Source organism: Antennarius striatus, chromosome 4 (assembly GCF_040054535.1).
Source record: "Antennarius striatus isolate MH-2024 chromosome 4, ASM4005453v1, whole genome shotgun sequence".
Classification (NCBI taxonomy): Eukaryota; Metazoa; Chordata; class Actinopteri; order Lophiiformes; family Antennariidae; genus Antennarius; species Antennarius striatus.
Window position 1 is genome coordinate 14832501 of NC_090779.1, and position 25019 is coordinate 14857519.

The window sequence follows — 25019 nt, forward strand, 5'->3', positions numbered from 1 at the left end:
TGGTGGAGAACATCACCTTTGAGATGCCCATGATCAAACCAAGGTAAGACCTCCTCTGCCTCTGTGGTGGAGGCGTCTGACTGGCAGAAACTTTGAATCAACAGACATGTCGGCCAGCCGCTTTCCTCAAAGCTAAAAAAAAAGAGTCTGCAGACTCCTGGCAGCCATCCCTGAATGTTCCTCAATGACACACAGCAGATTGAATTAGTTCATGGAGTCCCTTCAGTTTACTCTGCTGCCCTGGAAATAAACTTATATCAGAAACACCTCCAACAGCACCACAAACAGCAAGTTTCATCAAACTCGTATTTTGTTACAGATCTGTGGAATCAGATTGAGTTACTTGTTCCACGCCGTCATGTTAAAGTTAAACGTCTGTTTGTATTTGACTGGTCAATGATATTTTTATATCTTTTATATATCTTGCTGTTTTAAATGTAAACTATTCTTGTCTTTGGACTCTTCCAACTTCCTGTGTAGAGTTAGTGTATGGCCCAAACCTTCCAGACTTGCGTTATGAACCACGGTGTGGAAATGGTCCTCCTTCATCATGACTGAACTTCATTAATTTATTTGCTTTCAAATTTAATTTCCTTAAATGAGATGTTCAAAAGTGTTTGTTATCATAGAGATACCTGTGGGTTGTCAAGTTGTAAAGATAGCCCCGTCACCGTCCTTCTTGCTTCCTGTTGAACACGTCAGTAGTCTACTACAAAGCTGCTGACTTCCAGCGTCAGCTGTTCGGACATCGAGTCACCTTGCGTCAGGAATTGTTTCGGATGAGAGTACAGTTTTGTTTGAGAAACTTCCACCTCCAAAACACACACATTCTCTGACTGACACACACTCACACAGACACACAGACACACTCAAACAGTGCTCCTGACAGATCAGCTGTTTACGTATCAGTTTGCTGCTCTCTCTCTCTCTATGTCTAATGGACTGTTTTTGTAAAAGACATCTGACGGCCTGTTGTGTTTGTTGCTGTGGAGATGTTCTATTAAAAGGAGATGTTTGCCCGACCTGCACTGATCATCCTCGCTGTGTGTCTTTCTCCTCACACCTCCACATCGCTCCTCCTCCTCCTGTCTGTCCATTTCCTGCCATCACCCAGGGAGACATCCAGGATGCAGCGGCAGGCGTTCCCAAAAACAATTTAAAACATGTGGAAAAGGATATGGCTGTCAGCCGCGGCTCCATCACTCTCATTTAGTGCAAACCAGTCAGTTGAGGTCAGGCGTTTCGGAGGGATTTGACGTGGGAGAGGGCAGGAGGGTAATAGCGATAAGAGTCATATTTGGTATTAGATTAAATATGTAATCTCATGAATTATTATGAAAAAAAAATTAACAATAAGAAAATAGCAAAACTCCAACTTGGATAATCTGTATGGAAGCTATCCTTCACAACTCTTGTAGGTGGGGGTTCGTGTAAAGCAACTTAAATTGATTTAATTTAATTAAATTAAATTTACAGTCATTGATTTTGATTTAATTTTAATTTTAATTTTAATTTTAATTTTAATTTTAATTTTAATTTTAATTTTAATTTTAATTTTAATTTTAATTTTAATTTTAATTCCTGATGATAATATCAGGATTATCCTCGGCCTGCAGGAATAATACTGCATCTGAATGACATTAAAATATAAAAGTGTCATTTTAAACAGTAGAGTATAATTTAAGTCCCTAATGTCAGGACGTCACATGCTTTTTTTAGTATGATCAGCCTGGCGGGAGCAGTCAGAGTCAGACTTTACCTTCAGTCATTAGCCACGCTTTTCATCCGTTTCATTAACTCTGTTCGGGCCATTAGTTGGTGCGACTCAGTTTCCCTTGAGGCAAATCTGACTAAGCACTACGGCATCACCATAGTGTGTGCTAAGCACTGGACGTAATGACCTGACAGCTCTCTTTGTGGTGATACAAAGTGAAATGCACCTATATCCTCTGTAAAAGGCCTGAATGCTGACAGAATTTCTTGAGAAAATGTCCCCGTAACTCAGTCAGCTTCCTTACAGATCCCTTCTTAAATTACTCTCGTGATTCTTACTCCAGCTGAGATTTGGGGGGCTGTTGATGTGTGTACACTAAGTCTTCTATTACAGAACAGAAGCAAATGTAAAATTAAAATCAGAAATATTACATTCACATCTCAAGAGAGATTATTCAGCTGCTCCAGCAAATCTGCCCAGAATCCTTCAGATGAAGCCACAGAGGATTTCTCTTCACAGACCGGCTCAGTCTGTGTGATGCATTGGTGTCATTCATGTGAATAATGTCTAGATGTTTATGCCTATAACTCCTGGATGGCGTTAGCAGCTGCACCCTGTCCTCATGTGTCGTCTCTCCGTTGGCACTCACCAGATACAAAGCTGTCATTGAGGCTTGTTCCCTTCAGCCTGACATCGACATCCTTCCACAGGGGGACCAGACGGAGATTGGGGAGCGGGTCAGTAAATTTATCCATTTTAAAATCCTTCTTTGGACTATTTTAAAACCTGTCAATATCTTATTCTGGGGACCAATGTTTTGGAGAAGCCTTGGTGTCCAGTGAGGATTTGATGTTTCTCTGCTTGGACTGACCTCGTTTAAATAGAGCGCTGTCATGTTGGATTTTTTTCATGTGCCAGTAACACAGAAAATAAATAAATAGTGATGTCATTTCGATAAATACCCTGGTCTAAATGCACTTTTCCTCGGATGCAGGGTATCATCCTGTCAGGTGGACAGAAACAGCGAATCAGCATCGCCCGAGCCTTGTATCAGCAGACCAGCCTGGTCTTTCTGGTGAGTCTGCACACACACTGACGGTGTTCGAAGAGATCGTCCATGACGACATTCCTCTCATCCTCTCCTCTGTATCTGCAGCATCCAGTTTCATCCCCACAACAGAGTTGGATTTCCTCAACCGGTCGTCTTGCGTTGTCTTTGTGTGTTTTGTAGGACGACCCCTTCTCCGCCTTAGACATCCACCTCAGTGACCATCTGATGCAGGACGGCATCCTGAAGCTCCTGAGAGAGGAGAAGAGGACGGTGGTGCTGGTCACGCACAAACTTCAGTATCTACCGCATGCAGACTGGGTAAGACCAGGATGGGGGGGCAGATATCTGTGTCTGTTATTTTAACTGTAGATGTGTGTATTAGTTTGGTCTTAAATGATGGGAGATTCTTCTGTTGTGATGCTGTTGTATTTTGCGTGATGCAAACATGCTCTTTGTTGCCTTTTGGATACAGGTTGTTAATTTCAACCTGACTGATTTTGTGGTGTCGGTTTTGTGCTTCTACTCTTTAACATTGTGTGTTTTCTTAGATCATTGCCATGAAAGATGGAACCATCCAGACTGAGGGGACTCTAAAGGACATCCAGAACTCGGAGCCTCAGCTCTTTGAGCAGTGGAAAACCCTGATGCACAGACAGGACCAAGAGTTTGAGAAGGTAGTAATGAACCCTGAAAGACAGAAAAACAGTTTGTTTGTATGTGATTGGAGTGGTTTATGTGTGTTCTTGTGAGCAGAATAAATAAAAACAATTGCAACAGCTTTTAATTGTGGAAATGTGAGACCTGTGGAGGGGGACAGAATTATCTGTGAAATAGTTTAGATCCAGCATTTTTAGAGAAACCCCACTTTTGTCTCTAGGATTGTGAACAATGTTGACAATAATTGGAAAAACACAACGATATCAGTGCAGATCTGATCCAGAATGTTTAAATATATAGTGTTCACTGATGATTTAGGACAGTGAGATAACACATAGTGGTGAATATTTGTGTCAAAATGAAAATATGATGAAATGAAACTGAGCTGCCTTGTAGGAGGTTTGTGCCGTGTGCTTTGGGCCTTTTAGCGAAGAACAAGTGTCGTGTTTTGTGGTCAGACATTGTACTTTGTGTGTCCTGCAGGACACGGTGGCAGCAAGTATGACGGATCTGGAGAGGAAAAACCTGCGTAGGGCCATGTACTCTAGAGACACCAACCGGACCGAAGAGGATGAGGAAGGTGCGATGTCACCAAACGCTAGATTACATGTGTCTGGGTGATTGCAGTCAGTTCTTTGTAGCTCTAGCTCAGCTAGGATGTGTGCAATGATGAGAACAAAGTTACACTCAGGCTTCAGCTTCATGTAAATATGTTCTTCATGCTCTGCAGTCCTTCTAATTGTTTTAAATTTCCCATGTTTTACCTGTATTGATTCTATCCTGTCCGTATGAAGCAAACATGTGGGTGTCTCCTGCAGAGGATGACTGAATGCGCTCCTTTCTGAGTGTGTTTTCTGTTGAGTGTGTGGCTGGAGCAGAAGGTTCTTGTTACGCCGTGGCTGCACTCCTTATCTGTTTTTTTGTGTTGTCTCCTGTGTGCCGCTGGCACTCCAGCGTGGACTTGTGCCATGACTCCAGCATCAGGTGTTGCCTTCATGCTCGATCAAGCAGGTGTGCCCAGAAAGCATGGCCTGAAAATGCTGTGGCATCGTCATCCTACAAGAAAAATACAGCTGTGCCAGCGTCTCCCATTTTCTTTTTCCTCACTTCTACCACGAACATTTCTCACTTCCAAAACCTACTTAATAGCTGCATGGCTGAATGTGAGGTGACTGCAGAAGTAGAAATATTAGTTTTGCCAGTCATTCCCTGCCTTTCTGTTTCCCATCTTCTTTTTCCAGCCCCCCCCCCCCCCCCCCCCACCTCCTAGTCTGATACTCCTTGGCTCCCACATCACGCCCCATGCTGGCCACATGATAATGTGATAGAATGTGAAAGATTTGCTTGGTTGGAGGTATGAGGTCATCAATATAAACCCCTCAACCCCTCGGTCGGTTTGTCATGGCTGCTCCCGAAAAAAAAATGTCCTCATGTGAGAATGAGCACCTGCTTTAACAGGAACAGACTGTGATCTGCAGAATACTTGGATCCCTCTACTTTAAGTGTTTGGGTTTATTTTTCTCTGTTCTCTTACTTCTTGTCCTTGTAGTGGTTTTGAAGATACACGGGAAAAAATGTGTCAGAAAAAGGAACAGAGAAGAAAAAGATAATGAAATATCTAGGATAGAGGGTGGGAGGAGGATAGTCAGAGAACACAAGAGCAGAGAAATCGTTAATGTCCAGAATTTAAAAAAAAGAAATTATCAGTGAGGAGACGCCTTTTTCACAAGATTAAACACAATAATTTCTACCAAACACATTCACTGAACCAAACCACCATATCGGCTCGTCTGTTTCCTGATTCCAGACCAATCCGTGGAGAGTGATGAAGATGACAACCTGTCGCAGGTGATGCGTCAGCGCGCCACCATCCCATGGCGCTCCTGCGGCACCTACCTGTCGTCTGCCGGGCTCCTCCTGCTCACCCTGTTCCTCCTGTCGCAGCTCCTCAAACACACCCTCATGGTCGCCATCGACTACTGGCTGGCACACTGGACGTCACACGTCATCAAGGCCAAGATCAGAGCCTCCGCCCAAAACTGTACTGTTGTTCAGGTGAGAGGAGTTAGGAATGGAGAGGTGAGAATCCCTTCCTTCTGTTCTGGTTGGGTTTTTTTAGAGGAATCTGTGTGCATGATTTAAACCTAACTTCACCTTTAAGCAGATAAATTTGATAAAACCTTTTCTCTTTATAAATTGCTTGTATGTCTACAATTTTTTGAAATAAAAAACACATATTTTAGAGAAAATGTCATGATAGCTTAATCCATGTGATCCCCAATGGCGTGCCTCTTGTGAAAATGACACATACTCAAACTTCACTGGAGAGAAAAATAGTAATTGGTGGTTGAGGGTCCGCCAGATGAGCAATCAGGGAGGTGAGTGTTTCACAAACAGGCTGCTGAATGACCCATAATCAGGATCATCGTATCCGCCCACCACGCTGCAGACTTGGGTTCTGATTGGCTCCTGCTGCATCAGCGGAGGTGATGATAATGACATAACATAACAGTAAGACATCATCAGGGACAAGATGAACACTAACACATGAATGAACTGGGGGCTGTGCTGACTGGACCACAGTCCCAGTTATGTATGTGTGTCCTGTTTCTGGTGAAGCGTGATGTCACAGCTCTGGACTGGTCACTAATAATAATAAGTTCTAACTCTGCACTATGAGGGGCAGTTATCTGTCCCACCTCACACACTCCCCTAACTGCCCCCTGTCTCTCACCTCAAACTAAAACCCAACTGCCAAGATGGTCGTATTTGTAACAAGCTCCATTTTTGTCACTGATTAAATTCAAAAAAATCATTAAAAGATTCTAAGGAACCAAATATGGCTTATTATCTCTCACATATGAATCATGAAAATGTGAAGATAACCCCAGTGGTAAGTTTTTAAATCCTTTGAATGTTTGAACGAAGTTCTAGCTGCATCGTTCACACGTCAGAGGCCTCAGCAGCTGTTGGCAGGTTATCGCGTTCCAGTGTCAGTGACGCAGCTTTAACATTAATAGTTGCTCTTATAAAATGTGTGTGTGTGTGTGTGTGTGTGTGTAGTGTTGGGTAACATTTCACTCTGAAAGCTACAGGCGGACTCTGCCGTCCTGCACTCCCCTGGTTCACACTCAAACACACTGAATGTGCAGTGAGGTGGAGATGGTTTGCTGCTTCAGTGCAGAGGACATCATGTTTGTCTGTTCTTCAGTGTGTGTTTGTCAGTTGTATCTAATCTGTGCTGTCCTGTACATTAATCTGTGTCTGCAAACCAAACACAGCAACAGACATGTACCGCTGTAAAAACTAAATGTTCACGCCACTGCACCCTGCAGAGGGTCTGAATCTGTATGTGAGTGAAGAACAGTGTGAGGATTATGCATCAACTTTAATTTAGTTTTTAAAAAAAAAAAATTAAATTGAAAATTAAATTAAAAATTAAATTAAAATTAAATTACATTTAAATTAAATTGAAATTAAAATTAAAGTTGATGTCTTTGGTGCTGCTGATACGATTACAAGCAAAAGAAATGCATTTTTCTTACAGCTGTTGAAAAGTTATCCTTGGCGTTACTGATGCAAAAAAATGTAACAATGCAGCAAATGAACAGTTAAATGTGAGTTAAATATTGGGCACAGCGGTTTAACAGAAGTTCATATGAATGTTCTTCCAGCATAAAAACCTCTGTTAGAACGATTACTGCACAGGAGAAACTCTGAGGCTCTCCTTTGTTTAAATGTGCCTGATCTGAATTTAAAGCTTCGCTGCCTTTTGTCACATTAGAACGTTAATGTTTAACCAGCTTCACATTAATTATGGCTCTAATTATCAGACTGAGCAACAGGAACCCCCACTCTTTGTCTTTCACACACACACGCACACGCACACACACACACACACACACACACACACACACACACAAGCTCACACTCGCCTATAGCTGTGGTTCCTCCTAACACTCCTGTCTGTCCCTGTAGGATTGTGGCTTCAGTCACTCCTGGTACCTGTCGGTGTTCAGCGTGCTCTGCTGCCTGGGCATCCTCTTGTGTCTGGCCACCTCTGTGGCTGTGGAGTGGACTGGCTTCAGAGTGGCCAAGGAGCTCCACCAAAACCTCCTCAACAGGATCATACTGGCCCCCATGAGGTGCGTCGCTCAGAGCGCCTGCGTGCGTTTAGATGTGTGAAAGCAACAGATGTGCGTTGGCTAAGCCGTGTGTGCTTGAGACGGATCATTTAAGACTGAACAGACAATGAAAGGCGCCTCTTTTCACCTCATTTGTCTGAACACCGTCTGCCATGTCCTACATGAACCCATCTTTGACATTAAAGCACTCACATGTACAACTCACACCTGCAAACACAGATATTTACCAGATATGTAACAACTCATTTCCCCGTTCTTCTTCTTCTTCTTTTTTTTTTTTTTTTGCAAAAACACTTTAATCACATTCAAACATTTTGAAATTTTACATTAGATGAAGCACTAAAGTGCTTCAGAAGATTTTTTGCAAAAAAACTTCAGTCACATTTAGAACATTTCTTCTTCTTCTTATAATCTAAAGAAGTAATTTGCTTGAATCTAAAGAGAATAAATGAGTATCTTTCCTTCCTCCAGGCTGTTTGAGACGACTCCCCTCGGCAGCATCCTCAACCGTTTCTCCACAGACACGAACACCATCGACCAGCACATCCCCACCACCCTGGAGTGCCTCTCCCGCTCCACCCTGCTGTGTGTGTCCGCCCTGGGTGTCATCTCCTACGTGACGCCCGTCTTCCTCATCGCCCTCCTGCCTCTGGCTGTCACCTGCTATTTCATCCAGAAGTACTTCCGAGTGGCTTCCAGGTGAGTGAGACAGGATGACGGACGCCCATCAGAGACATTTCACACAGGAACTGTTGACGTTGTTGGGTAACAAGGTTGAAGGCGTTCATCCTGAGCAGCTCTAGTCTCTTGGTGTTCCTTTTTAAAAAAAAAAAAATTCATCCTGTTCTCTGTTTGCGCACCATGACCTTAAAAACACTGATGGTGGTTAAACGTGGAACCGTCTGTGGTGTCCTGTGTCTTCTGGTCAGGGACCTTCAGCAGCTGGAGGACAGCACCCAGCTGCCTTTACTGTCCCACTTCTCTGAGACGGTGGAAGGCCTCACCACCATCAGGGCCCTCAGGTAAGTCTATAATAGAATGAACCATCTTAACTGAACAGGTTTGAATGAATGAGGAGTTTAAGTCTACATAAATGTGCTTGGGATTCTTTTCATAATCACATCTCAGTTTATTTCCAACATCAGATCTGAGATAAATATTCAAAGCAGACTTTTTTTTCCTATCGTTTGGGTATATTTCATATGAGGTCTCTTTTGGTAGAAATTACATAATATTTTCATCCTAGTCACATCTGTGTAAGTTCAGTGCATATTCCTCCCTGAAGTTTATATATTGTTCTCCTATTTTATTAATTTTTATAAATGATTATCATCATTTATTGTCCAACTACATTATAATTCACACATAAGTTTAATAGTTAAGATAATATAAATACATATGTTATTTTCCTCATATCTGGTGCTGGGTCGGTCAGGATTCAGACGGGTTGATTCTCAGGACACAGGAGACTTTTCTTTTTTTCCATCGTCAGGTACGAGCCCAGGTTCAGACAGAGGTTACTGCAGTTCACTGACGCTAACAACATCGCCTCGCTCTTCCTCACAGCAGCCAACCGCTGGCTGGAGGTCCGCATGGTAATGACCCGTCTGCAGTTATTCAACATTCAGATCAGTCCTGTTAGCTGTTTGTGAAGCAGGTGGTTCACATTGTTTTGGTGGCGTTGCTGGATAACTGCTCCCTCTGTTGGGACACTGAAAAACTGATTTTTTTTTACATCAAGTGAATTCCATGTGCATGTGATGTTTTATGCATCTGCTCCCAGAGGAAAAGAACTACATATTTAATGATTCTGTCATGTATCAGGGTAATAAAATAAACTTGATCTATTTTTTGTTGTATTTGTTAATTTTGCGGTGACGCCTCTCTGCAGGAGTACGTGGGGGCCTGTGTGGTGTTGGTGGCAGCTGTGGCCTCCATCACGAACTCTCTCTACAACCACCTGTCCACCGGCCTGGTGGGGCTCGGCCTGACGTACGCGCTCATGGTGAGACTGTGTGTGGGTGTGCATGTGTGTCTGTATGTGTGTGTGTGTGTGTGTGTGTGTAGAGTTTGTTCTCCCCCCAGCGTCCTCCAACAGTCCAGAAACAGAATATAAAGGTGAAGTGGTGGTTGTAAAACCTCAATGTGTGAATGTGTGTGTGAAGGACCTGGCCATCTGGTCTGCACACACACACACCCCGCCCCACACACACACATAACACTTAAATAGATAAGTGTCATGGACAGTGAATGGTGCAAAACCTTGTAAAATCCATCAGATCAATTGTTCTTTATCATTAACATGCAACCATTTATTTATTTACAAGAGGACTTGCATGTGCAGCGTATATTTTATTGACTTGTGTCTCCTCCTCCTCCTCTTCCTCCTCCTCCTCCTCCACTCACATATCAGGTGTCCAACTACATGAACTGGATGGTGCGTAACCTGGCCGACATGGAAGTCCAGCTTGGTTCTGTCAAGAGGATTAATGGTCTCCTGAAAACTGAGCCAGAGAATTATGAGGGACTCCTCAGTGAGTGCTGAAACAGCCAGACTTCCATCTTAAATGAAAGCTTATTAACACTCTGATGGACCAGAAAAACAATCACATCTGATTTCTGATCTGACGTTGATGTTTGACTATTTTGACTTCACTCATTCTTAGTTATAAATGCTAAGTTAAGGTTTTGTTATCCCTGTGTTTGTCCCAGCCGTCTCTCAGGTCCCGGATGGCTGGCCTCAGCAGGGAGAGATCAAGATCCAGAATCTGAGCGTCCGATACGACGCCACGCTGAAGCCTGTGCTTAAAAATGTCAACGCATACATTAATCCTGGGCAGAAGGTAAACAAACTGAAAAACAAGATGAAAATATTATAAAGTTCGTGTTTGAATGATTCTGACTTGTTTTCAGGTGGGGATCTGTGGCAGGACAGGCAGCGGCAAATCATCTTTCTCCTTGGCTTTCTTCCGTATGGTGGACATGTTTGAAGGTACAGTAAAACATCAGCGCTTAAAATGTTCTTATCGTAACATGACATGCGTACACTTTGTGTGTTTCATACTGAGAATATTCTCTGTAATGATGCTTTTTCTTCTTTCACAGGAAGGATTATGATCGATGACATCGACATCGCCAAACTGCCCCTGCAGACCCTCAGGTCCCGCTTGTCCATCATCCTCCAAGACCCCATCCTGTTCAGCGGAACCATCCGGTACGGTGAATGACACCACGGCTGATTCTTACTGACTGTTTAGTAGGAGGAGACTGTTTCCAGTAACAGCAGCAGTTTGCAGACTGAGACACACTTTAATCACACTTATCTGAAACATGATAGAGGCGAGGGTTTGTAGATAAGACCTTCTACGGAAACTCCACAGATTCTTTTTTTGGACTTCAGCTGCACTGAAATGAAAGGGTTATCATGTTGGAGAGTTGCTTGGTAAAGCCTTCAAATCACATTTGAGGAATTCCATTCTAAGCGCAGTTAAAGAATATTTTAGTGTTAAAGTTTTTCACATGTTTCTCAGCTGCAGCCTGTTCTCTTCCTAATATGACTCTAACCAATATGGGGTTGAGTGATAAAGAAGGATTATAATAAAGGTTTAGATTATGGATGAATTCAGTCCCTCATGTCTCTATTAGTGTTTTCCGTGTGTGTGTGTGTGTGTGTGTGTGTGTGTGTGTGTGTGTGTGTGTGTGTGTGTGTGTGTGTGTGTGTGTGTGTGTGTGTGTGTGTGTGTGTGTGTGTGTGTGTGTGTGTGTGTGTGTGTGTGTGTGTGTGTGTGTCTGTGTGTGTGTGTGTGTGTGACAGGTTCAACCTGGACCCAGAGATGAAGGCTACTGATGAGATGCTCTGGGAGGCTCTTGACATTGCTCAGCTGAAGCCGGTGGTTAAATCACTTCCTGGAGGCCTGGGTGAGGAAATGTTTTTTAATGTCCTTGTTTACACCACATCTATGTTTCTATCTAGTTTCCCAGCAGCACGGACGTGTTGACCAGCTTCCCACGTTGGTGAACAAACGAGAAATCCTTCACTAACACCATTGTTAATAAAATCAATATGAGCTGCACCACGATGATAGAAAGTAAACAGCTAAAAAGAGATGTATTCACATCAATGTTGATTTTTTTTACAGGATTAACATATTTATTCATACATTTATTCATTCATTTGAAAAATCAGCTTTACAATGAATTTATTTAATCCACAGGAAACCTGCTGAAGTTTATCATCAGTGTTTATAAGTGAGCAGCAAGAATATCATTTTATATGAATGTGGATCTAGTCTTCGTCAGATATACAACAACTTGAACCTTTCACAGAGGCATTAACTGTAATTGAGTGTTATCAGGGGTCTATCCTGAAGCCAGTTTCATGCCCCTACCCCTATGTGTGCCACTGCCCTCCAAACACACTGTATATTCTAATCTCCTGGATCCAGATCAGGATCCAGTTGCACACCGGGGTTGGACATCATCAGTGGATTATTCATGGGAGTTCAGCCCTTCTTGACAAAAACCACAGCCTATTTTTGGGGATATCTTTCTTATATTTAGAGATCGTTTAAAGACAATCTCAAGTTTGGCTTGAAAAGAATTGTAATTATTGTTTTATTCTTTGGGTTTTTTTTTTTAGATTCTAATCAGTTCCACAATTATTTATCATATCATACACAAACAGTTATTTGTTCATGTTTAGCAACATGAGCAAATAATTGTTTGTGTATGAGACACAAACAGTTTTTTACCCTAAATGACCCAGGAATTTTTATTTATTTTTTATTATCGTTTTTTATTTTAATTTTTTTATGAATTAAATTTTTTAGGAAAAAAAATATTAACACTCTGACTTCACATCTGACCGGTCATAGTTGTTGTGGCTCTGCTGTCACATGGTGCGGTACAAGAGTTTGCTGCGTGTCCAAGCAAAGAGCGACTACAGTGTCAGATACATGTGCATGAATTTTTTACCTCCATGTCTGATCTCTATTATGTGAGCAGCAGCTCCTTCTATATTTAGAAGCACACATTATCCTGGGCTAACTTCAGCCCGTGTTCCTTACACTGGAGACCTGAGCACTGTGGACTGCAGAAGCGTGATCAGATGTTAGCAGAGACCTTGAACAGACTTCACCTGCATACATGATGAATATATCGATGCATCGCCTCCTGCCCCTGCGTTCTTCCTAACTAAACATGAAAATAATGCTCAACTTTCTGGGATGTCTGTCTGCACGAGACCTGATTCCACACGTGATGTGTGACACTGGCTAATGTGTGTGTCTGTGTGTGTGTGTGTTGGTGCTCAGCCACTATATCAGCTAATGTTCCCTGCAGCCCAGTGATCAATAAGGCTTTGATCTTTAACCCAGGAGTTAATGGATGATTAATTTACCCCTCAAACACAGTTTAAATAACAGCAGTTTGTCGATGTTGAGTTTCGTGACTCAGTTGACTTCACTGAGCCGCAAAGGCTCCCTTACTGAAGTAATGATCTGGAAAACCGATCACGTGGAGGCAGGTCATCATCATCATCATTATTTACAAAGTTACGTGCATCAGTATTTATGTAAGAGTACTTTAAATCATTAATCAGCAATTATATTTGTGGGTGCTCTGGTTGTCATTTGGTAAGTTTAACTTTCATCTTTTTGTATGTTAAAGAATTTTTATGCCTTAAATACTTAAATAATTTAATATAATATAATACTGTATAATAAAATATAATATAATATAATATAATATAATATAATATTATATTATATTATATTATATTATATTATATTATATTATATTATATTATATTATATAATATAGTAATAAATACAGTATGAAGAATATTTCAGCACGCTTCCCCTTCAGATGCCACCGTGACCGAGGGGGGAGAAAACTTCAGCCAGGGTCAGAGACAGCTGTTCTGTCTGGCCAGAGCCTTCGTCAGGAAGAGCAGCATCCTCATCATGGACGAAGCTACGGCATCCATAGATATGGCAACGGTCAGTGTGTGTGTGTGTGTGTGTATTTGTTGTGAGACAGGGAGAGAGCACATGACCACTGAAAGGTAAAAGAAAACAATGAGATAATTTTATCAGAAAAGGAAATTAGAAAACCAGGAGACAAAAAGTTGTCTAAAAGTGAAGGGTGACTCAAAGTGCTGTGGCTGATTCTCATTTCCAGCCTTTGAGACACGAAACAAAGGAGGCCTTTATCAAGAGAGGAGCGCTTTGTCTGACAGGCAATCTAAACTCTAAAGGTTTATTCACATGAAGGGGGGATACAATGGAAAGCTGGAGTGGGAAAGCTGCAAAAAGAGAAAGAATCAGTTCTAGGGAAAATACTGAGGGCAGTAAGAGCCTGAGGCAGTCCACAAATGGCTGATTCTTACTCCAGACCCTCTCCTGAGTGACAAATCACAAAGAGCGACATTTCTAGTTGAAGTACCACAGCTGTGCTGCCCTCAGGGAAACACAGTCGAGCATTCAATCAGGGACACCAAGATGAGGAACAAAAGAAGCAACGGCTCAAATAAATAGGCTTCAGGAGGTCACTGTGTGTGTGTGTGTGTGTGTGTGTGTGTGTGTGTGTGTGTGTGTGTGTGTGTGTGTTTACCAGCATGAATGAATTCTAAATGGGTCTTTTTCGCATTTTTTTCCTTGATTCTGAGTCAAGCAAGACTTAAGGTTGTCTAATTGACCTTTTCTGCCTCCGACCTCACAGGAGAGCATCCTTCAGAAAGTGGTGATGACTGCCTTTGCTGACAGAACAGTGGTTATTATAGCAGTGAGTATAAGGGATGGATATCAGTCTACATTAGCGTACGATGCAGAAAGGAGCAGCTCTCTCTGTCTGTCTGTAACGCTCAGAGTTGTGATGGGTTTTCTTCCCCTCCGCTGCGCAGCATCGCGTCCACACCATCCTCAATGCTGACCTAGTGATTGTGATGAAGCGAGGAATCATCCTGGAGTACGACAGGCCGGAGGCCCTGCTGGACAAGGAGGACAGCGTCTTCACCTCCTTCGTACGAGCAGACAAATAGGAGAAGAAGAGGGAGACAAATTTATTAAGGAAGACATTCAAAGTGCAATTGTCCCATGGAATATATTCATTTTATTTTTCAAACATGTATTATATTTGTACATAAAAAAAAATCCATTCTTTGTTAATAAAAATATAAATGATCATTATAGTAGAGCTTTTTAATGGGGTCACTTGAGATTGGGTTGCAGATTGATGATGATGCGTAAAGATTTTGTGGAATTGCTGAAGAATAAATGATGCTATCCAGAAAGGTAGGACAAAGCCAGCAGCAAAGTGGTGTTGGAGTGGGGTGTTACACGTGAAGTCAGGATAGTAGTAAGTTATGTGGATGTGAAAGGAAGTGAGGGAGTCCCCACAACAGGAGGATTAGACTGAAACCTGGGATTTCAAAAAAGAAAAACGGAAGAACACTGGATCTACGCCATGATGAAGAAGAGCGCACTTTCTGCTGTTGGCATGGAACTCAAACAGCCTGAACTTACTGTAGAGAACTCGTTAAGTAAATCATTATATATTCAGGGAATGAGGTCACTACAGCGCCCTTCCATTAGTGCGCAGAGGAGAAAGGAATTCCGCGGCGGGCACCTTAGAGGTGGGTGGAGGGAGAGACTGCCTCCAACCCTCACCGCATCTCCCTCTCACGTTACTTCGCTTGTATCCAGATGCGCATCCGAAACCTGTCTCACTCAACGGGGATCAGGCTCAGATGTTCAAGTGTGGTTATGCGTTCAACAAAAACCACATTTCCCCCACACTGATTTTCCTCCCCACCGACCGAGCGGGGACGGGGTGCTGTGGCACCGCATGCAGGGGCGGCTGGTGCGGTGAGTGACGGCGACAGCTGCGGAGCTGGAAGAACAGTCTTCTCATGGGACTGAGCAGTTGAGAAGCGCCTGATCTGGAGGCAACGTGAGGAGCGCGCATACCTCCAGAAGACGGGAGACAGTCGCACTTCCTTCCCACGGCTGACAGCTGGCCGATTGGAAGGGAAAAACACATCGGAGCGCAAGAGGATCCATTCAAAGCCGTGTGGCGGGTGGATCCATAGCATGGGAGCGCTATGTTGTCCAGAAAAGGACTCATTCCTGAGGATTACCTGCTGACACGTTTGGCTGAAGATGTCCTGCAGCCTAAATTCAAGTCGAAACAAGGTAAAGCTCGGTTCGTGGCCAAGAACGGCACCTGTAATGTTGCGCACACCAACATCCGAGAGCAGGGCCGATTCTTACAGGACGTCTTCACCACCCTGGTGGATTTAAAATGGCTTCACACGCTCATCATTTTCACCATGTCCTTCCTGTGCAGCTGGCTCCTTTTCGGGATGATCTGGTGGCTCATTGCCTTTGCGCACGGCGACCTGAACGATGGGGGAGAAGACTTTGTCCCGTGCGTAACGGACATTCACTCCTTCTCCTCCGCTTTCCTTTTCTCCATCGAGGTCCAGGTGACCATCGGCTTCGGGGGTCGGATGGTCACGGAGGAGTGCCTCTCTGCCATCATTATTCTGATCGTGCAGAATATTGTCGGATTGGTTATAAACGCCATCATGCTCGGGTGCATCTTCATGAAAACCGCGCAGGCGAACCGGCGCGCAGAGACGCTCATTTTCAGCAAACACGCTGTCATCTCCGTCCGAAACAACAAGCTGTGCTTCATGATCCGCATCGGGGACCTGAGGAAAAGCATGATCATCAGCGCCACCGTGCGGATGCAGGTGGTAAGGAGAACCACAACCGAGGAGGGTGAGGTGGTGCCCCTAGACCAGATCGACATCCACATGGACAACCCGGTGGGTACCAACGGCGTCTTCCTGGTGTCTCCCCTCATCATTTGCCACGTGATCGACAAGGACAGCCCTCTGTACCGGCTGTCCGCATCCGACCTGCAGCATGAGGACATCGAGGTGATCGTGGTGCTGGAGGGGGTGGTGGAGACCACGGGCATCACCACGCAGGCGAGGACATCCTACGTGGCGGAGGAGATCCTGTGGGGGCAGAGGTTCGTGCCCACAGTATCCGAAGAGGACGGCATGTACGCGGTGGACTACTCCAAGTTTGGTAACACCATTAAGGTTCCGACACCGTGCTGCAGCGCTCACAAACTGGACCAGGCGGGCGGCATCGCTCGGTTTAAACTGGAAGAGGGCGTCACCTTGCGGGCGTCCGTGAGAAGACGGCGGGGCACCACGCTGCGGAGGTCGAAGCTGGAGAGTTAGTGGGAATGAGTGATAAAATGATAAAACGCTGACAGACAATGTTAAGGATCGATCACATCCGTTTTTATTGTTGACATGTGATTGGTTGTCTTTATGTCTATGCAGCGAACCTAACAGGCTTTTAACTCAGGGTCGATGTGAAGAAGCACAAAGAATCATGACGTGAATCAGTCCCTGAATGTACCCAGAATGATCCCTTTGAATGTTTGACCTTTATTTAATGAGAGGTGTGCATGTATGTAAAAGCAATAAAACACGCTGCTCCATGTGTTGTGTGTGATGGATGAGGTCAAATAATGTGACGTGTAACGGACACTAACTTAATCATTACACTTTCAATCATCATTTTTACAAAAATAGTATTAAGAGATATGTTCAGAAAAAAATTCACATTCAGCTCTATGGTGGACGAGCTGTTAATGAACACAAAAGTGTTTTTGGGATTTCTATCTTGACAAATACCAGTACTGTACTATCTGTTGGGCAACAGGAGCTGAAATATGACATCTCCAGAAACAATATACAGTAATAATGTCAGACTTGTCATATGTGACCCTGATCGATTAAAATATATTTTAATTTATGCACCTAGTAATCAGTATGGGTTTTTAAATCTGGAGTCACCATTCTGGAATGTGAACATCTCAAGAATTATTTTTCATAAACGTCACAAAAACTCCAAACTGAATGCAGACGTGAACAAGCGGTCCTTGTGACTTGCTGTGTCGAGTTTCACTTGAAAAATAAAATCACTTTCACGAGACCACAGATTCTCACTTTTCTTTACTCATGCATAATTTACACTGACGTATATAAAACACAGAGACAGGGTGGCATTTCTCTCTTTTATTAGATTATAATCCGCAGAGCTTAAAATATTAAATTGCTTTTAATTTAGTTAATAATTAAAATACATAAAAACAAGAGCCAGAACTGAAGAACCCTGCAAAAAGAATTAAAATAAATAAAAAAGGAGAATTATAAACCAAATCCTCCTCCATACAGAGGCTATGTCTGACAGAACCCGCTTGCGATCCTTTGTACAGTAAAGTCCAAGCAGACTGCATTTTCTATACATGTGTAATGATACCATTAATATTATTATTTCTGAACTAAATTTCCTCTGATAATCTTTCAAAAAGCAAATTTTAAGGGACAGATGAGAACGAGAAGTGATGTTTAGTTTTGTGCTGGGAGTACTGGTGACTGTTAAACAGCAGAGCAGCTCTGCTCCATCTACTCCCACCCCGGTCTTTCTCTATCCATTTCTTTCTTTCTCTGCCTCTCTAGGCCTGCAGACATTACATCATGTCTTTGTCTTTGCAACTGGAGTGGGTGTTGGTGGTTTAGGGGCTTGCTCCCACCGGCAAATAGCTCTGATTCAGCCTCACGTAGGCACAGGTCTGTGTCAAAGCCTCGTCTCTCTGATCCCATTAAATTTCTAACATACAATCTTTATATTTTTGTTGTCTCTTTGTTTCTGTGGCGTTCTCCACATCTGCTGCCCTTTACGGGTAGGTTGTGGAACACATCGCCGGTTGATTCTGTGGTGAAACACAGTAAACACCTGCCATACGAGGGCCTGAGCAGTCTGGTGAACACGGGATAGAGAATGAAACAACAACATTGTAACTTCTCTCTGGCAGCAGTGACATTTTCTCTTGGGTCCTAAGAAGGAAGCATTTTAATCATCCCCCTACATAGACGACCCAAACAGTGATTGGCTAGTTTTGCCCCATCAGGCAGTAACGTGGCTCCCTACTGGCAATCGTCACAGCCTTGTGCCTTCAGGCAGAATGAGGGGAGGACGAGCCCGCAGGTGAGCCTCTTCTCCACACATTAACAATACTGTACAATAGTAGGTTGAAGCAAAGCAGAGCCCCGCCCCCTCCTCCTGTACTGTATGTTTGGTACGGATGGAGGGAAGTGATGGACAAACTGAAACCCCCTTCAGAAAAAAATAAAACAAAACAAAAAAACTGAATAAAACTTCAAAAAAAATGTAAGTGAAATAAAACCAAAACTAAAACATACACATACTTTTTGTTCCTAGTTTAAATTGCAGAGAAGATGGGAAGGATCTGCCCCATGGGAGGAACGTAGACGCCAATTCCTGCTGGCGTGACAAACCCCTCCCCATCACCCCCTTCTCCCGAAAACCCTCCCCCCTTCCTTCCTGCTGGTCAGTTGGTGTTGTAGCGAAATATAAGGGTAGTGGAAGGTCTCTGAAGTCCTGCTGGCACTGAGGAAAAGGGCCAGAGTGTCTTTCCTTCTCTCAATCTTGTCTTCCATCACCTCTGGGGGCTGCTCTCTCACTGCCGCCCCTGCTCATCTCTCTGTCACGTGATTTTGTGATGATGGGGAGGGCGCTGAGCCTGGGGCAGAGGTGGCCGGGGTGGGTGGCGGGGCTGGGATGCAGAGGATTTCGGACAGGTCGTCCATGATACAGGTTTCCTTAGGGTCGACCAAGTTAAATTCCCTTATGAAAACAATGAAATGTGCATACAGAGTGTTCAAGTGGCCCTGCAGCTCCAGAGCCACCGTCTCTTTAAAGTGCGCCCAGTAGAGGTGAGCCAGCACGTGGAACAGGTACCGGCAGATCTTCTTTACCAAGGACTCAAAGGAGTTGGGAAACTCTTTGCCTAAAAAGACAGAAAGGACACAAACCAAACGGTAGAACATTTATTATCACCAGGAGCAAGTACTGTGTTTAAAACCTGCAGTTACACCCAGTTTGAATGAGGACAGCTTTTGGCTGTGGATTAACACACCACTGAGACAATAGTGAGTGGAGTGACTGAACTTCAAAAGTGACTGTCAGGTGAGTATTTACTGTACGTCGTCTCTGCTTCATATGACAAACAAGATTCTATTCAAAAAGTAAATATTTGGGTTGTTATGGTTATTTCCTGATGGTACAGACCAAACCCTTCACTCATTAATCTAAAATGCTTTAGGAGCACCACACCAGCAGGGGGTAGTAGAACAACATGAGGACCCTGTTCCAGCTCCTGCGATCAGACACTCACCGTATTTTGTAGGAAAGACTTCCTCATCTGTGACCAGTTTCTGACAAAGACTCATTACGAAGTCGACATATTGAGGAGCAGTGCACTTTGTCTTCTTCCCCTTCTCGTCATGCCAGTAGTATATTCTGGTGACAAAAGCACAAAAAAAGCAAACCAATCAATCTATGTGACAAAACAACACTAAAGATGCACCACTGAAAAACAGGATGCCGTTACTCAACTTCTACATTCATTTGTTCATTATCATCATCATGAATGTGTTCTAAAGAATGCTCATGGTTCACCTAAGCAGGAAGAGAAGCACCACACGGATGATCTGTGAGACGTCACCTGACATTTCCCTATGTCTTATTTCCTTATTCAGACAAATCTGTCTCCCAACGTCGTTCTTTCTGACTGACAAGGACAATGAAGTTCAGTGACACTACAAACAATCTCTTGTGTCCCATACTGAGGCATTCCTGCCCAGAGATCATGTTTACATGTTTTCATTCAACAGGACTTGATGACCTCTGTGTCCTGGAGCTTTCGTTTCCTGATTGGGGCCAAATTCTCTCGTCACAGGAATAAAAGGAGCTGCGGCCTCGCAATGCCCTGGTCAGACCTGCTATTGTTTCTGGACTGGGCGAGGGTTGTTTCTGAAGAGGGTGACCTACTTAACCCAACTGTAGGACAGGGGATTGGCATTAATAATGGTAATGCAGAAGGTGGGCAGACACCTCAGAAACTGATGGTACCTAACTGGTGGGATAACTAGAGACACAAGGCGCACTGACCGATGAATGAGCTTGATAGGTTGATTAAGAAGCAGATTAAATGTGTGTGTGACTGAGAGCAGTGTATGTCTGAGGGCAGTCGGCCAGACATTATAAAACATGGGGAATGTGAAGCTGACCTGCAGGAGGGGACCTACTGACTAGAGGATTGAGACCTTTCAATGCACCCACTCACATAGGATTAACCCTCCACTCTAACCTACTCACTGATACATCGAGAGACGATGAACCTCTAGAGAAAACAAGGTTGATTCACTGTTGATGAACACGTGGCTTCATTGTAGGTTCACTACTATGGAAAACAATCTTTTATTTATTCATTAGGTGATCTTTCTTCTCTGTGATCTCCTAGCTACACTTCATTTGTCCTCTGGCTGTACAAGGTGGTGTTCTGTTCTTTTATGACATCTGCAAAGTTCAGATATTTTAAACATTTCATAAAAGCTGTACAAATTAATTCAAAAAGACACACACACACACACACACACACACACACACACACACACACACACACACACACACACACACACACACACACACACACACACACAAAATGGGTCTTAATAGCTACCAAATAGTTTAGTTCCTTTACAGCTCATGGAAACATTTTCTTCCAAAAATAGAGCTGGGCTCTGCCTTCAGTCAGGGGCTGTGGTTCTATTGTGACTGTTGCTCAGTCAGCCTTTATTCTGGGTGGGGGTGGGAGTTGGGGGGTAGTCAAGGTACATTCAAGCGATGAGCCTTGTCTTCAAAATGCAACTTTTGCAGTTTGACCAATTTAATAAGTGATCTGTGTTTGCAATCCGTCTAAACACAGTGCAAACAAAAACAAGTTTATCTGCACTAATCGCTCTGCTCTTCAAATACTTCAGGCAAAACACGTTTCCTCCCTTTCCTCACAGTATAGTTTACTAAGAGTAGCTTCACTTTAGACAAGAGAAATGGAAAAATACCCTGTGCACATGTGAGACATTCACTTCTCAAAGGACAGTCTTCATATATGTGTCATGTCAGGATTGCATTGTTGGCCCGGTCATATATGCACTTTTAACCTGAATGGGATTGTTTTTAAGAGCAGTGACTGTCGTCATTTTTAGTGTGTGGGTAGTCGGGTTTTTCCAGCCATGAGTGTACACAGAAAGAAAAAGACAAGGACTTACTCACAAAGACGACACCCTGCCCTGACAGGGCAAACTAGTTAGATAAACACCTAGTAAGTCAGATCTCCTCTGTTGAAATGGAACAATAGGCCTTTGACATGAATGTGATTACCTAAAACATTTTACTACCACAGAGGTTTATTTTACTGGTCACAGTAGCATTTTACTACTAAAGCCTTCCAGACACAGATGTTGGTAGAATAATATGTCTTGATGATCTAGGAGGGGAGTGAAGAGTTTGTAGTCCTGCAATTGAATTGCAGTCAATCTGACCACCGTGAATGAATAGAATACTAGTGGATCCTCAAAAAGCAGCAGCAAAGACAGGTTGCACCTGAGAGCATTATAAATGATGTAACAAAAATTGCTTTCCAATATCACATGCTCTGAGGCTTTATGTTGTGGTGACGTATCTGGGATGTACTCTGACTCTCGTCTGTAGACAGCTGAGATAGGTTCCAGCAACACACGCAACTCACAAGCTGGATGAGCTGCTGTGGACGAGATGGCGACGACTCGTCGACAAGAACATGGATGGATAGTTTTCGGATCGGTCGAGGAGATCGTTTCTTAGGGTATCTTTTCTTCTCAGAAGGGAAGACTCAACAGAAATGTGAACCTGTCCTTTGATTACGCTGCGGCAGCATTAACAGCTCTGAAGTGAACAGACAGGCTGCTGCAGTACAATAAAGCAGCATCACGTGGGCTATGTTCTCTGCTACTGCCATTACGAATTAACCGGTAGGACAGCAAACTTCTGATTAATCAACCAATGAGCTTGAGTGAGAGAGTAATGAATAAATAAAACTTACGTGTTGCAAGCTGTCATTGCTTGACAGGTGTCCCCAGTGCAGAATTCTGAGATCGTGCTGTACTGCAGGTTGATAAGGTTGAAGAAGGTTGTTGCTGTGACAAAGACGACAAAAAGCGGGTGTTATTCAGGAGGTCTTCAGTCTCACAATAACAAACCATAGAGAAAAGTAATAAACAACAACATAAACATGGAATATTTGCACCGTGTTATGTTGTCCTTTGGATGACAGGGACACATCTAAACATGAATACAATGCTCTACATCTGTCACTGTGTTATGTGAAAGTCACAAACACAAAACTAATCCATCAGGTGAATTAATCCTTCAAGCGTGTGAGGTCCCTAAAAGTAAAAATAGAAAAGTGGGAGGTGGATTCAGCTTCGACAAACACTGAAGTGGTTGTTCAAGTTCAAGCCGATACAGGTATTTCTACAAGGGAATGCTCTTCAACTGTCAAAATACATGTGAACAGGAGCTCTAATCTACGTAAGGAAATGTACATGTCAGGGCATGTATTCCTTATGTAATTAAATTCTATCACTGACAAACACTACAGTACTCACTATTGCTGGCTAGCCATTCATTGAGGTCTATCTCTCTTGGCAGAACCACCAGCTCCTTGAGGTCAAAGTCCACCACACGGATTTTTGTGTACTCCAGCTCCAAGTACTGTTTCTTCTCTTCTATTGGAGGCTTCTTTCCATTTGGCTTCGTCTTTGACTTCCTGCAACAAGAAACAAAAGAGAATGGTTTAAGGAGCTGCCAACGACTTGAAAAAGGCAATAAAACAACTAGGAAATTACAAATCGTAAAAGTTCTTAAAAGTGACGCAAATGGGAAAATCTGATGTATGTGTGAAGAATGTTTTTGTTGGTCTGCATGTTGGAAAGTCTTCCAGACAGGCCTTCAGTGCAGTACAGGCAGCACTGAAGAGGACAACAAGTTGACACACACAGGTTTTGCATTAATATATAGTAAATAAATCTGCCACCACATAACTGACCTTTTCCAAAAGCGAATTCAAATCAACCTGCAACTCTGACCTAATGTTGGCCTCAGCCCTGAGCCTCTACTGATTTTAGCATGGGGACGTCACATCACACACTTCCTGTAACCTCTAATCTCTCCCTCCTTAGCCTCCGCCAGTGCAACATGAGGTCAAAGACTGAGGGACACACTCCTTTGTGACATTTAAAGTTTGACATAATGAACAACTTAATCAACATTGTGATCAGGGGTTTCCCCATCCTCTGCCCAATTCCACCAGCATCTCATTCTTGTCTCCTCCTCAGAGATACAAACAGAGGCAGAAAGCGATGTATAATGAGTTGACAATGGATTGTGTGTGGCCCACAACTGCAAGACAAGACAAGCAGCTGGTAGAATTCAGCTGTAACTCAAACAAGAAAACCGTAAATGTCTGGTTGGTGAGCTAGTGTGAAGTTTAGGACCTCCTTGACCTCTGAGCAGAGAGAGAGGTCAGCAGAGGTGTAACAGGGAAGGTAGATGGTTTTTTCCACAAGGTTCAGCTTAACACACATCACATGAGACACTGATGCTCAGCGTGAGCAAACTGAGTTTGGTTCCAGTGTTTGCTTTGTTTTTTAGTGTTCTCTATGTAGGAAGCTACATCCCAGAAACACTCCCTTCCCTTCAGTTTCTGGACAGGAAAAAAACTATTCCAACTGCAGGAATGATGATACATAACTACATTAACACTATTTTCCAGCAGCAGCCAAAATTACTCAATTCCACTTAGGCTTGGTGCAACTAACACTAAATTTAATAGAATAGACACAAAATCTGGTGACAATCAGCTGGAAAAAGGGTCTGACAACCACACTGACATGCACACAGAGATATTAAATATAGACTTAGAAGGAAAGCGTTGAAATCATAACAGGAGGGGTGAACAGAGGGGGAGACGGGAATGAAGAGCGGAGGTAGATCCAGTTGATAACCATGGGGACTACTAAACACTTTCAAAACATGACAAGACTGTGGAGCATGAGGCCTCTACAGATGCACCACAGCGTTTAGAAAGCCTCTGTCGTTTCATGGGAATTGTCCCTGTGCTTTCCACCTCAGCAAACAAGGGAAGGCATGTCAACATGTAAATACCCAGAGCCTGCAGTCAGCTGCTGTGTAAATGTTTAAGTTCCTCTCTCTCAATTGTACGATGTTGGCTAATTTGGCTGTAAAGTGAAATGCCTGGCTTTAAACCAACATTCCAAAAAAGTTTAGATCTGAAGGACCAACAATCATTCCTTCTTTCTGCCACCTGCTATTCATTACCACTACAGATATACCTTGGCTTAAGTTGCTAATTCATTCCAGGAGATAGAGACATAAGTTGAATTAATTTCGTTGCAGGCTAAACCAAAAGTAACCAATCCCAGTTCTGTACTGTATTTATG

At 43.3% G+C, this 25019-nt stretch overlaps 3 protein-coding genes across 7 annotated transcripts in view; 2 read left to right on the top strand and 1 right to left on the bottom strand.

Annotated features, from left to right (window-relative positions):
• Nucleotides 1-14713, top strand: part of abcc8 (ATP-binding cassette, sub-family C (CFTR/MRP), member 8) — a 44905-nt gene extending 30192 nt beyond the window's left edge. The window contains exons 20-39 of one of the 2 annotated variants that reach the window (XM_068313256.1): nucleotides 1-43; nucleotides 2367-2451; nucleotides 2709-2789; nucleotides 2946-3083; nucleotides 3314-3439; nucleotides 3906-4002; nucleotides 5230-5477; nucleotides 7401-7567; nucleotides 8039-8266; nucleotides 8497-8589; nucleotides 9060-9162; nucleotides 9459-9572; nucleotides 9981-10101; nucleotides 10280-10410; nucleotides 10481-10559; nucleotides 10673-10781; nucleotides 11382-11485; nucleotides 13433-13566; nucleotides 14288-14350; nucleotides 14469-14713. The exon at nucleotides 1-43 is cut by the window's left edge and continues 56 nt beyond it. In XM_068313256.1, the coding sequence (XP_068169357.1) occupies nucleotides 1-43; nucleotides 2367-2451; nucleotides 2709-2789; nucleotides 2946-3083; nucleotides 3314-3439; nucleotides 3906-4002; nucleotides 5230-5477; nucleotides 7401-7567; nucleotides 8039-8266; nucleotides 8497-8589; nucleotides 9060-9162; nucleotides 9459-9572; nucleotides 9981-10101; nucleotides 10280-10410; nucleotides 10481-10559; nucleotides 10673-10781; nucleotides 11382-11485; nucleotides 13433-13566; nucleotides 14288-14350; nucleotides 14469-14606 (2402 nt within the window). In that variant the 3' untranslated portion in view covers nucleotides 14607-14713. Of the gene's footprint in view, nucleotides 44-2366; nucleotides 2452-2708; nucleotides 2790-2945; nucleotides 3084-3313; nucleotides 3440-3905; nucleotides 4003-5229; nucleotides 5478-7400; nucleotides 7568-8038; nucleotides 8267-8496; nucleotides 8590-9059; nucleotides 9163-9458; nucleotides 9573-9980; nucleotides 10102-10279; nucleotides 10411-10480; nucleotides 10560-10672; nucleotides 10782-11381; nucleotides 11486-13432; nucleotides 13567-14287; nucleotides 14351-14468 lie in introns of those variants that run through there. The other variant, XM_068313257.1, reaches the window with a different exon arrangement.
• A 67-nt stretch (nucleotides 14714-14780) lies between these two features.
• Nucleotides 14781-17091, top strand: kcnj11 (potassium inwardly rectifying channel subfamily J member 11). The gene has a single exon (XM_068313259.1). It carries the CDS (start codon nucleotides 15669-15671, stop codon nucleotides 16821-16823), a length of 1155 nt encoding a protein of 384 aa, XP_068169360.1. The 5' UTR covers nucleotides 14781-15668; the 3' UTR covers nucleotides 16824-17091.
• A 563-nt stretch (nucleotides 17092-17654) lies between these two features.
• Nucleotides 17655-25019, bottom strand: part of mob2a (MOB kinase activator 2a) — a 49795-nt gene continuing 42430 nt past the window's right edge. For all 4 annotated transcript variants that reach the window (XM_068313263.1, XM_068313261.1, XM_068313262.1 and 1 more), the window contains exons 2-5: nucleotides 23166-23326; nucleotides 22601-22694; nucleotides 19853-19977; nucleotides 17655-19465 (exon numbers count right to left, since the gene is read on the bottom strand). In XM_068313263.1, the coding sequence (XP_068169364.1) occupies nucleotides 19152-19465; nucleotides 19853-19977; nucleotides 22601-22694; nucleotides 23166-23326 (694 nt within the window). In that variant the 3' untranslated portion in view covers nucleotides 17655-19151. The remainder of the gene's footprint in view (nucleotides 19466-19852; nucleotides 19978-22600; nucleotides 22695-23165; nucleotides 23327-25019) is intronic.

What these genes read in the sequence shown, in the direction of transcription:
- kcnj11 (XM_068313259.1), top strand. Translation starts at nt 15,669, where the DNA reads ATGTTGTCCAGAAAAGGACTCATTCCTGAGGATTACCTGCTGACACGT.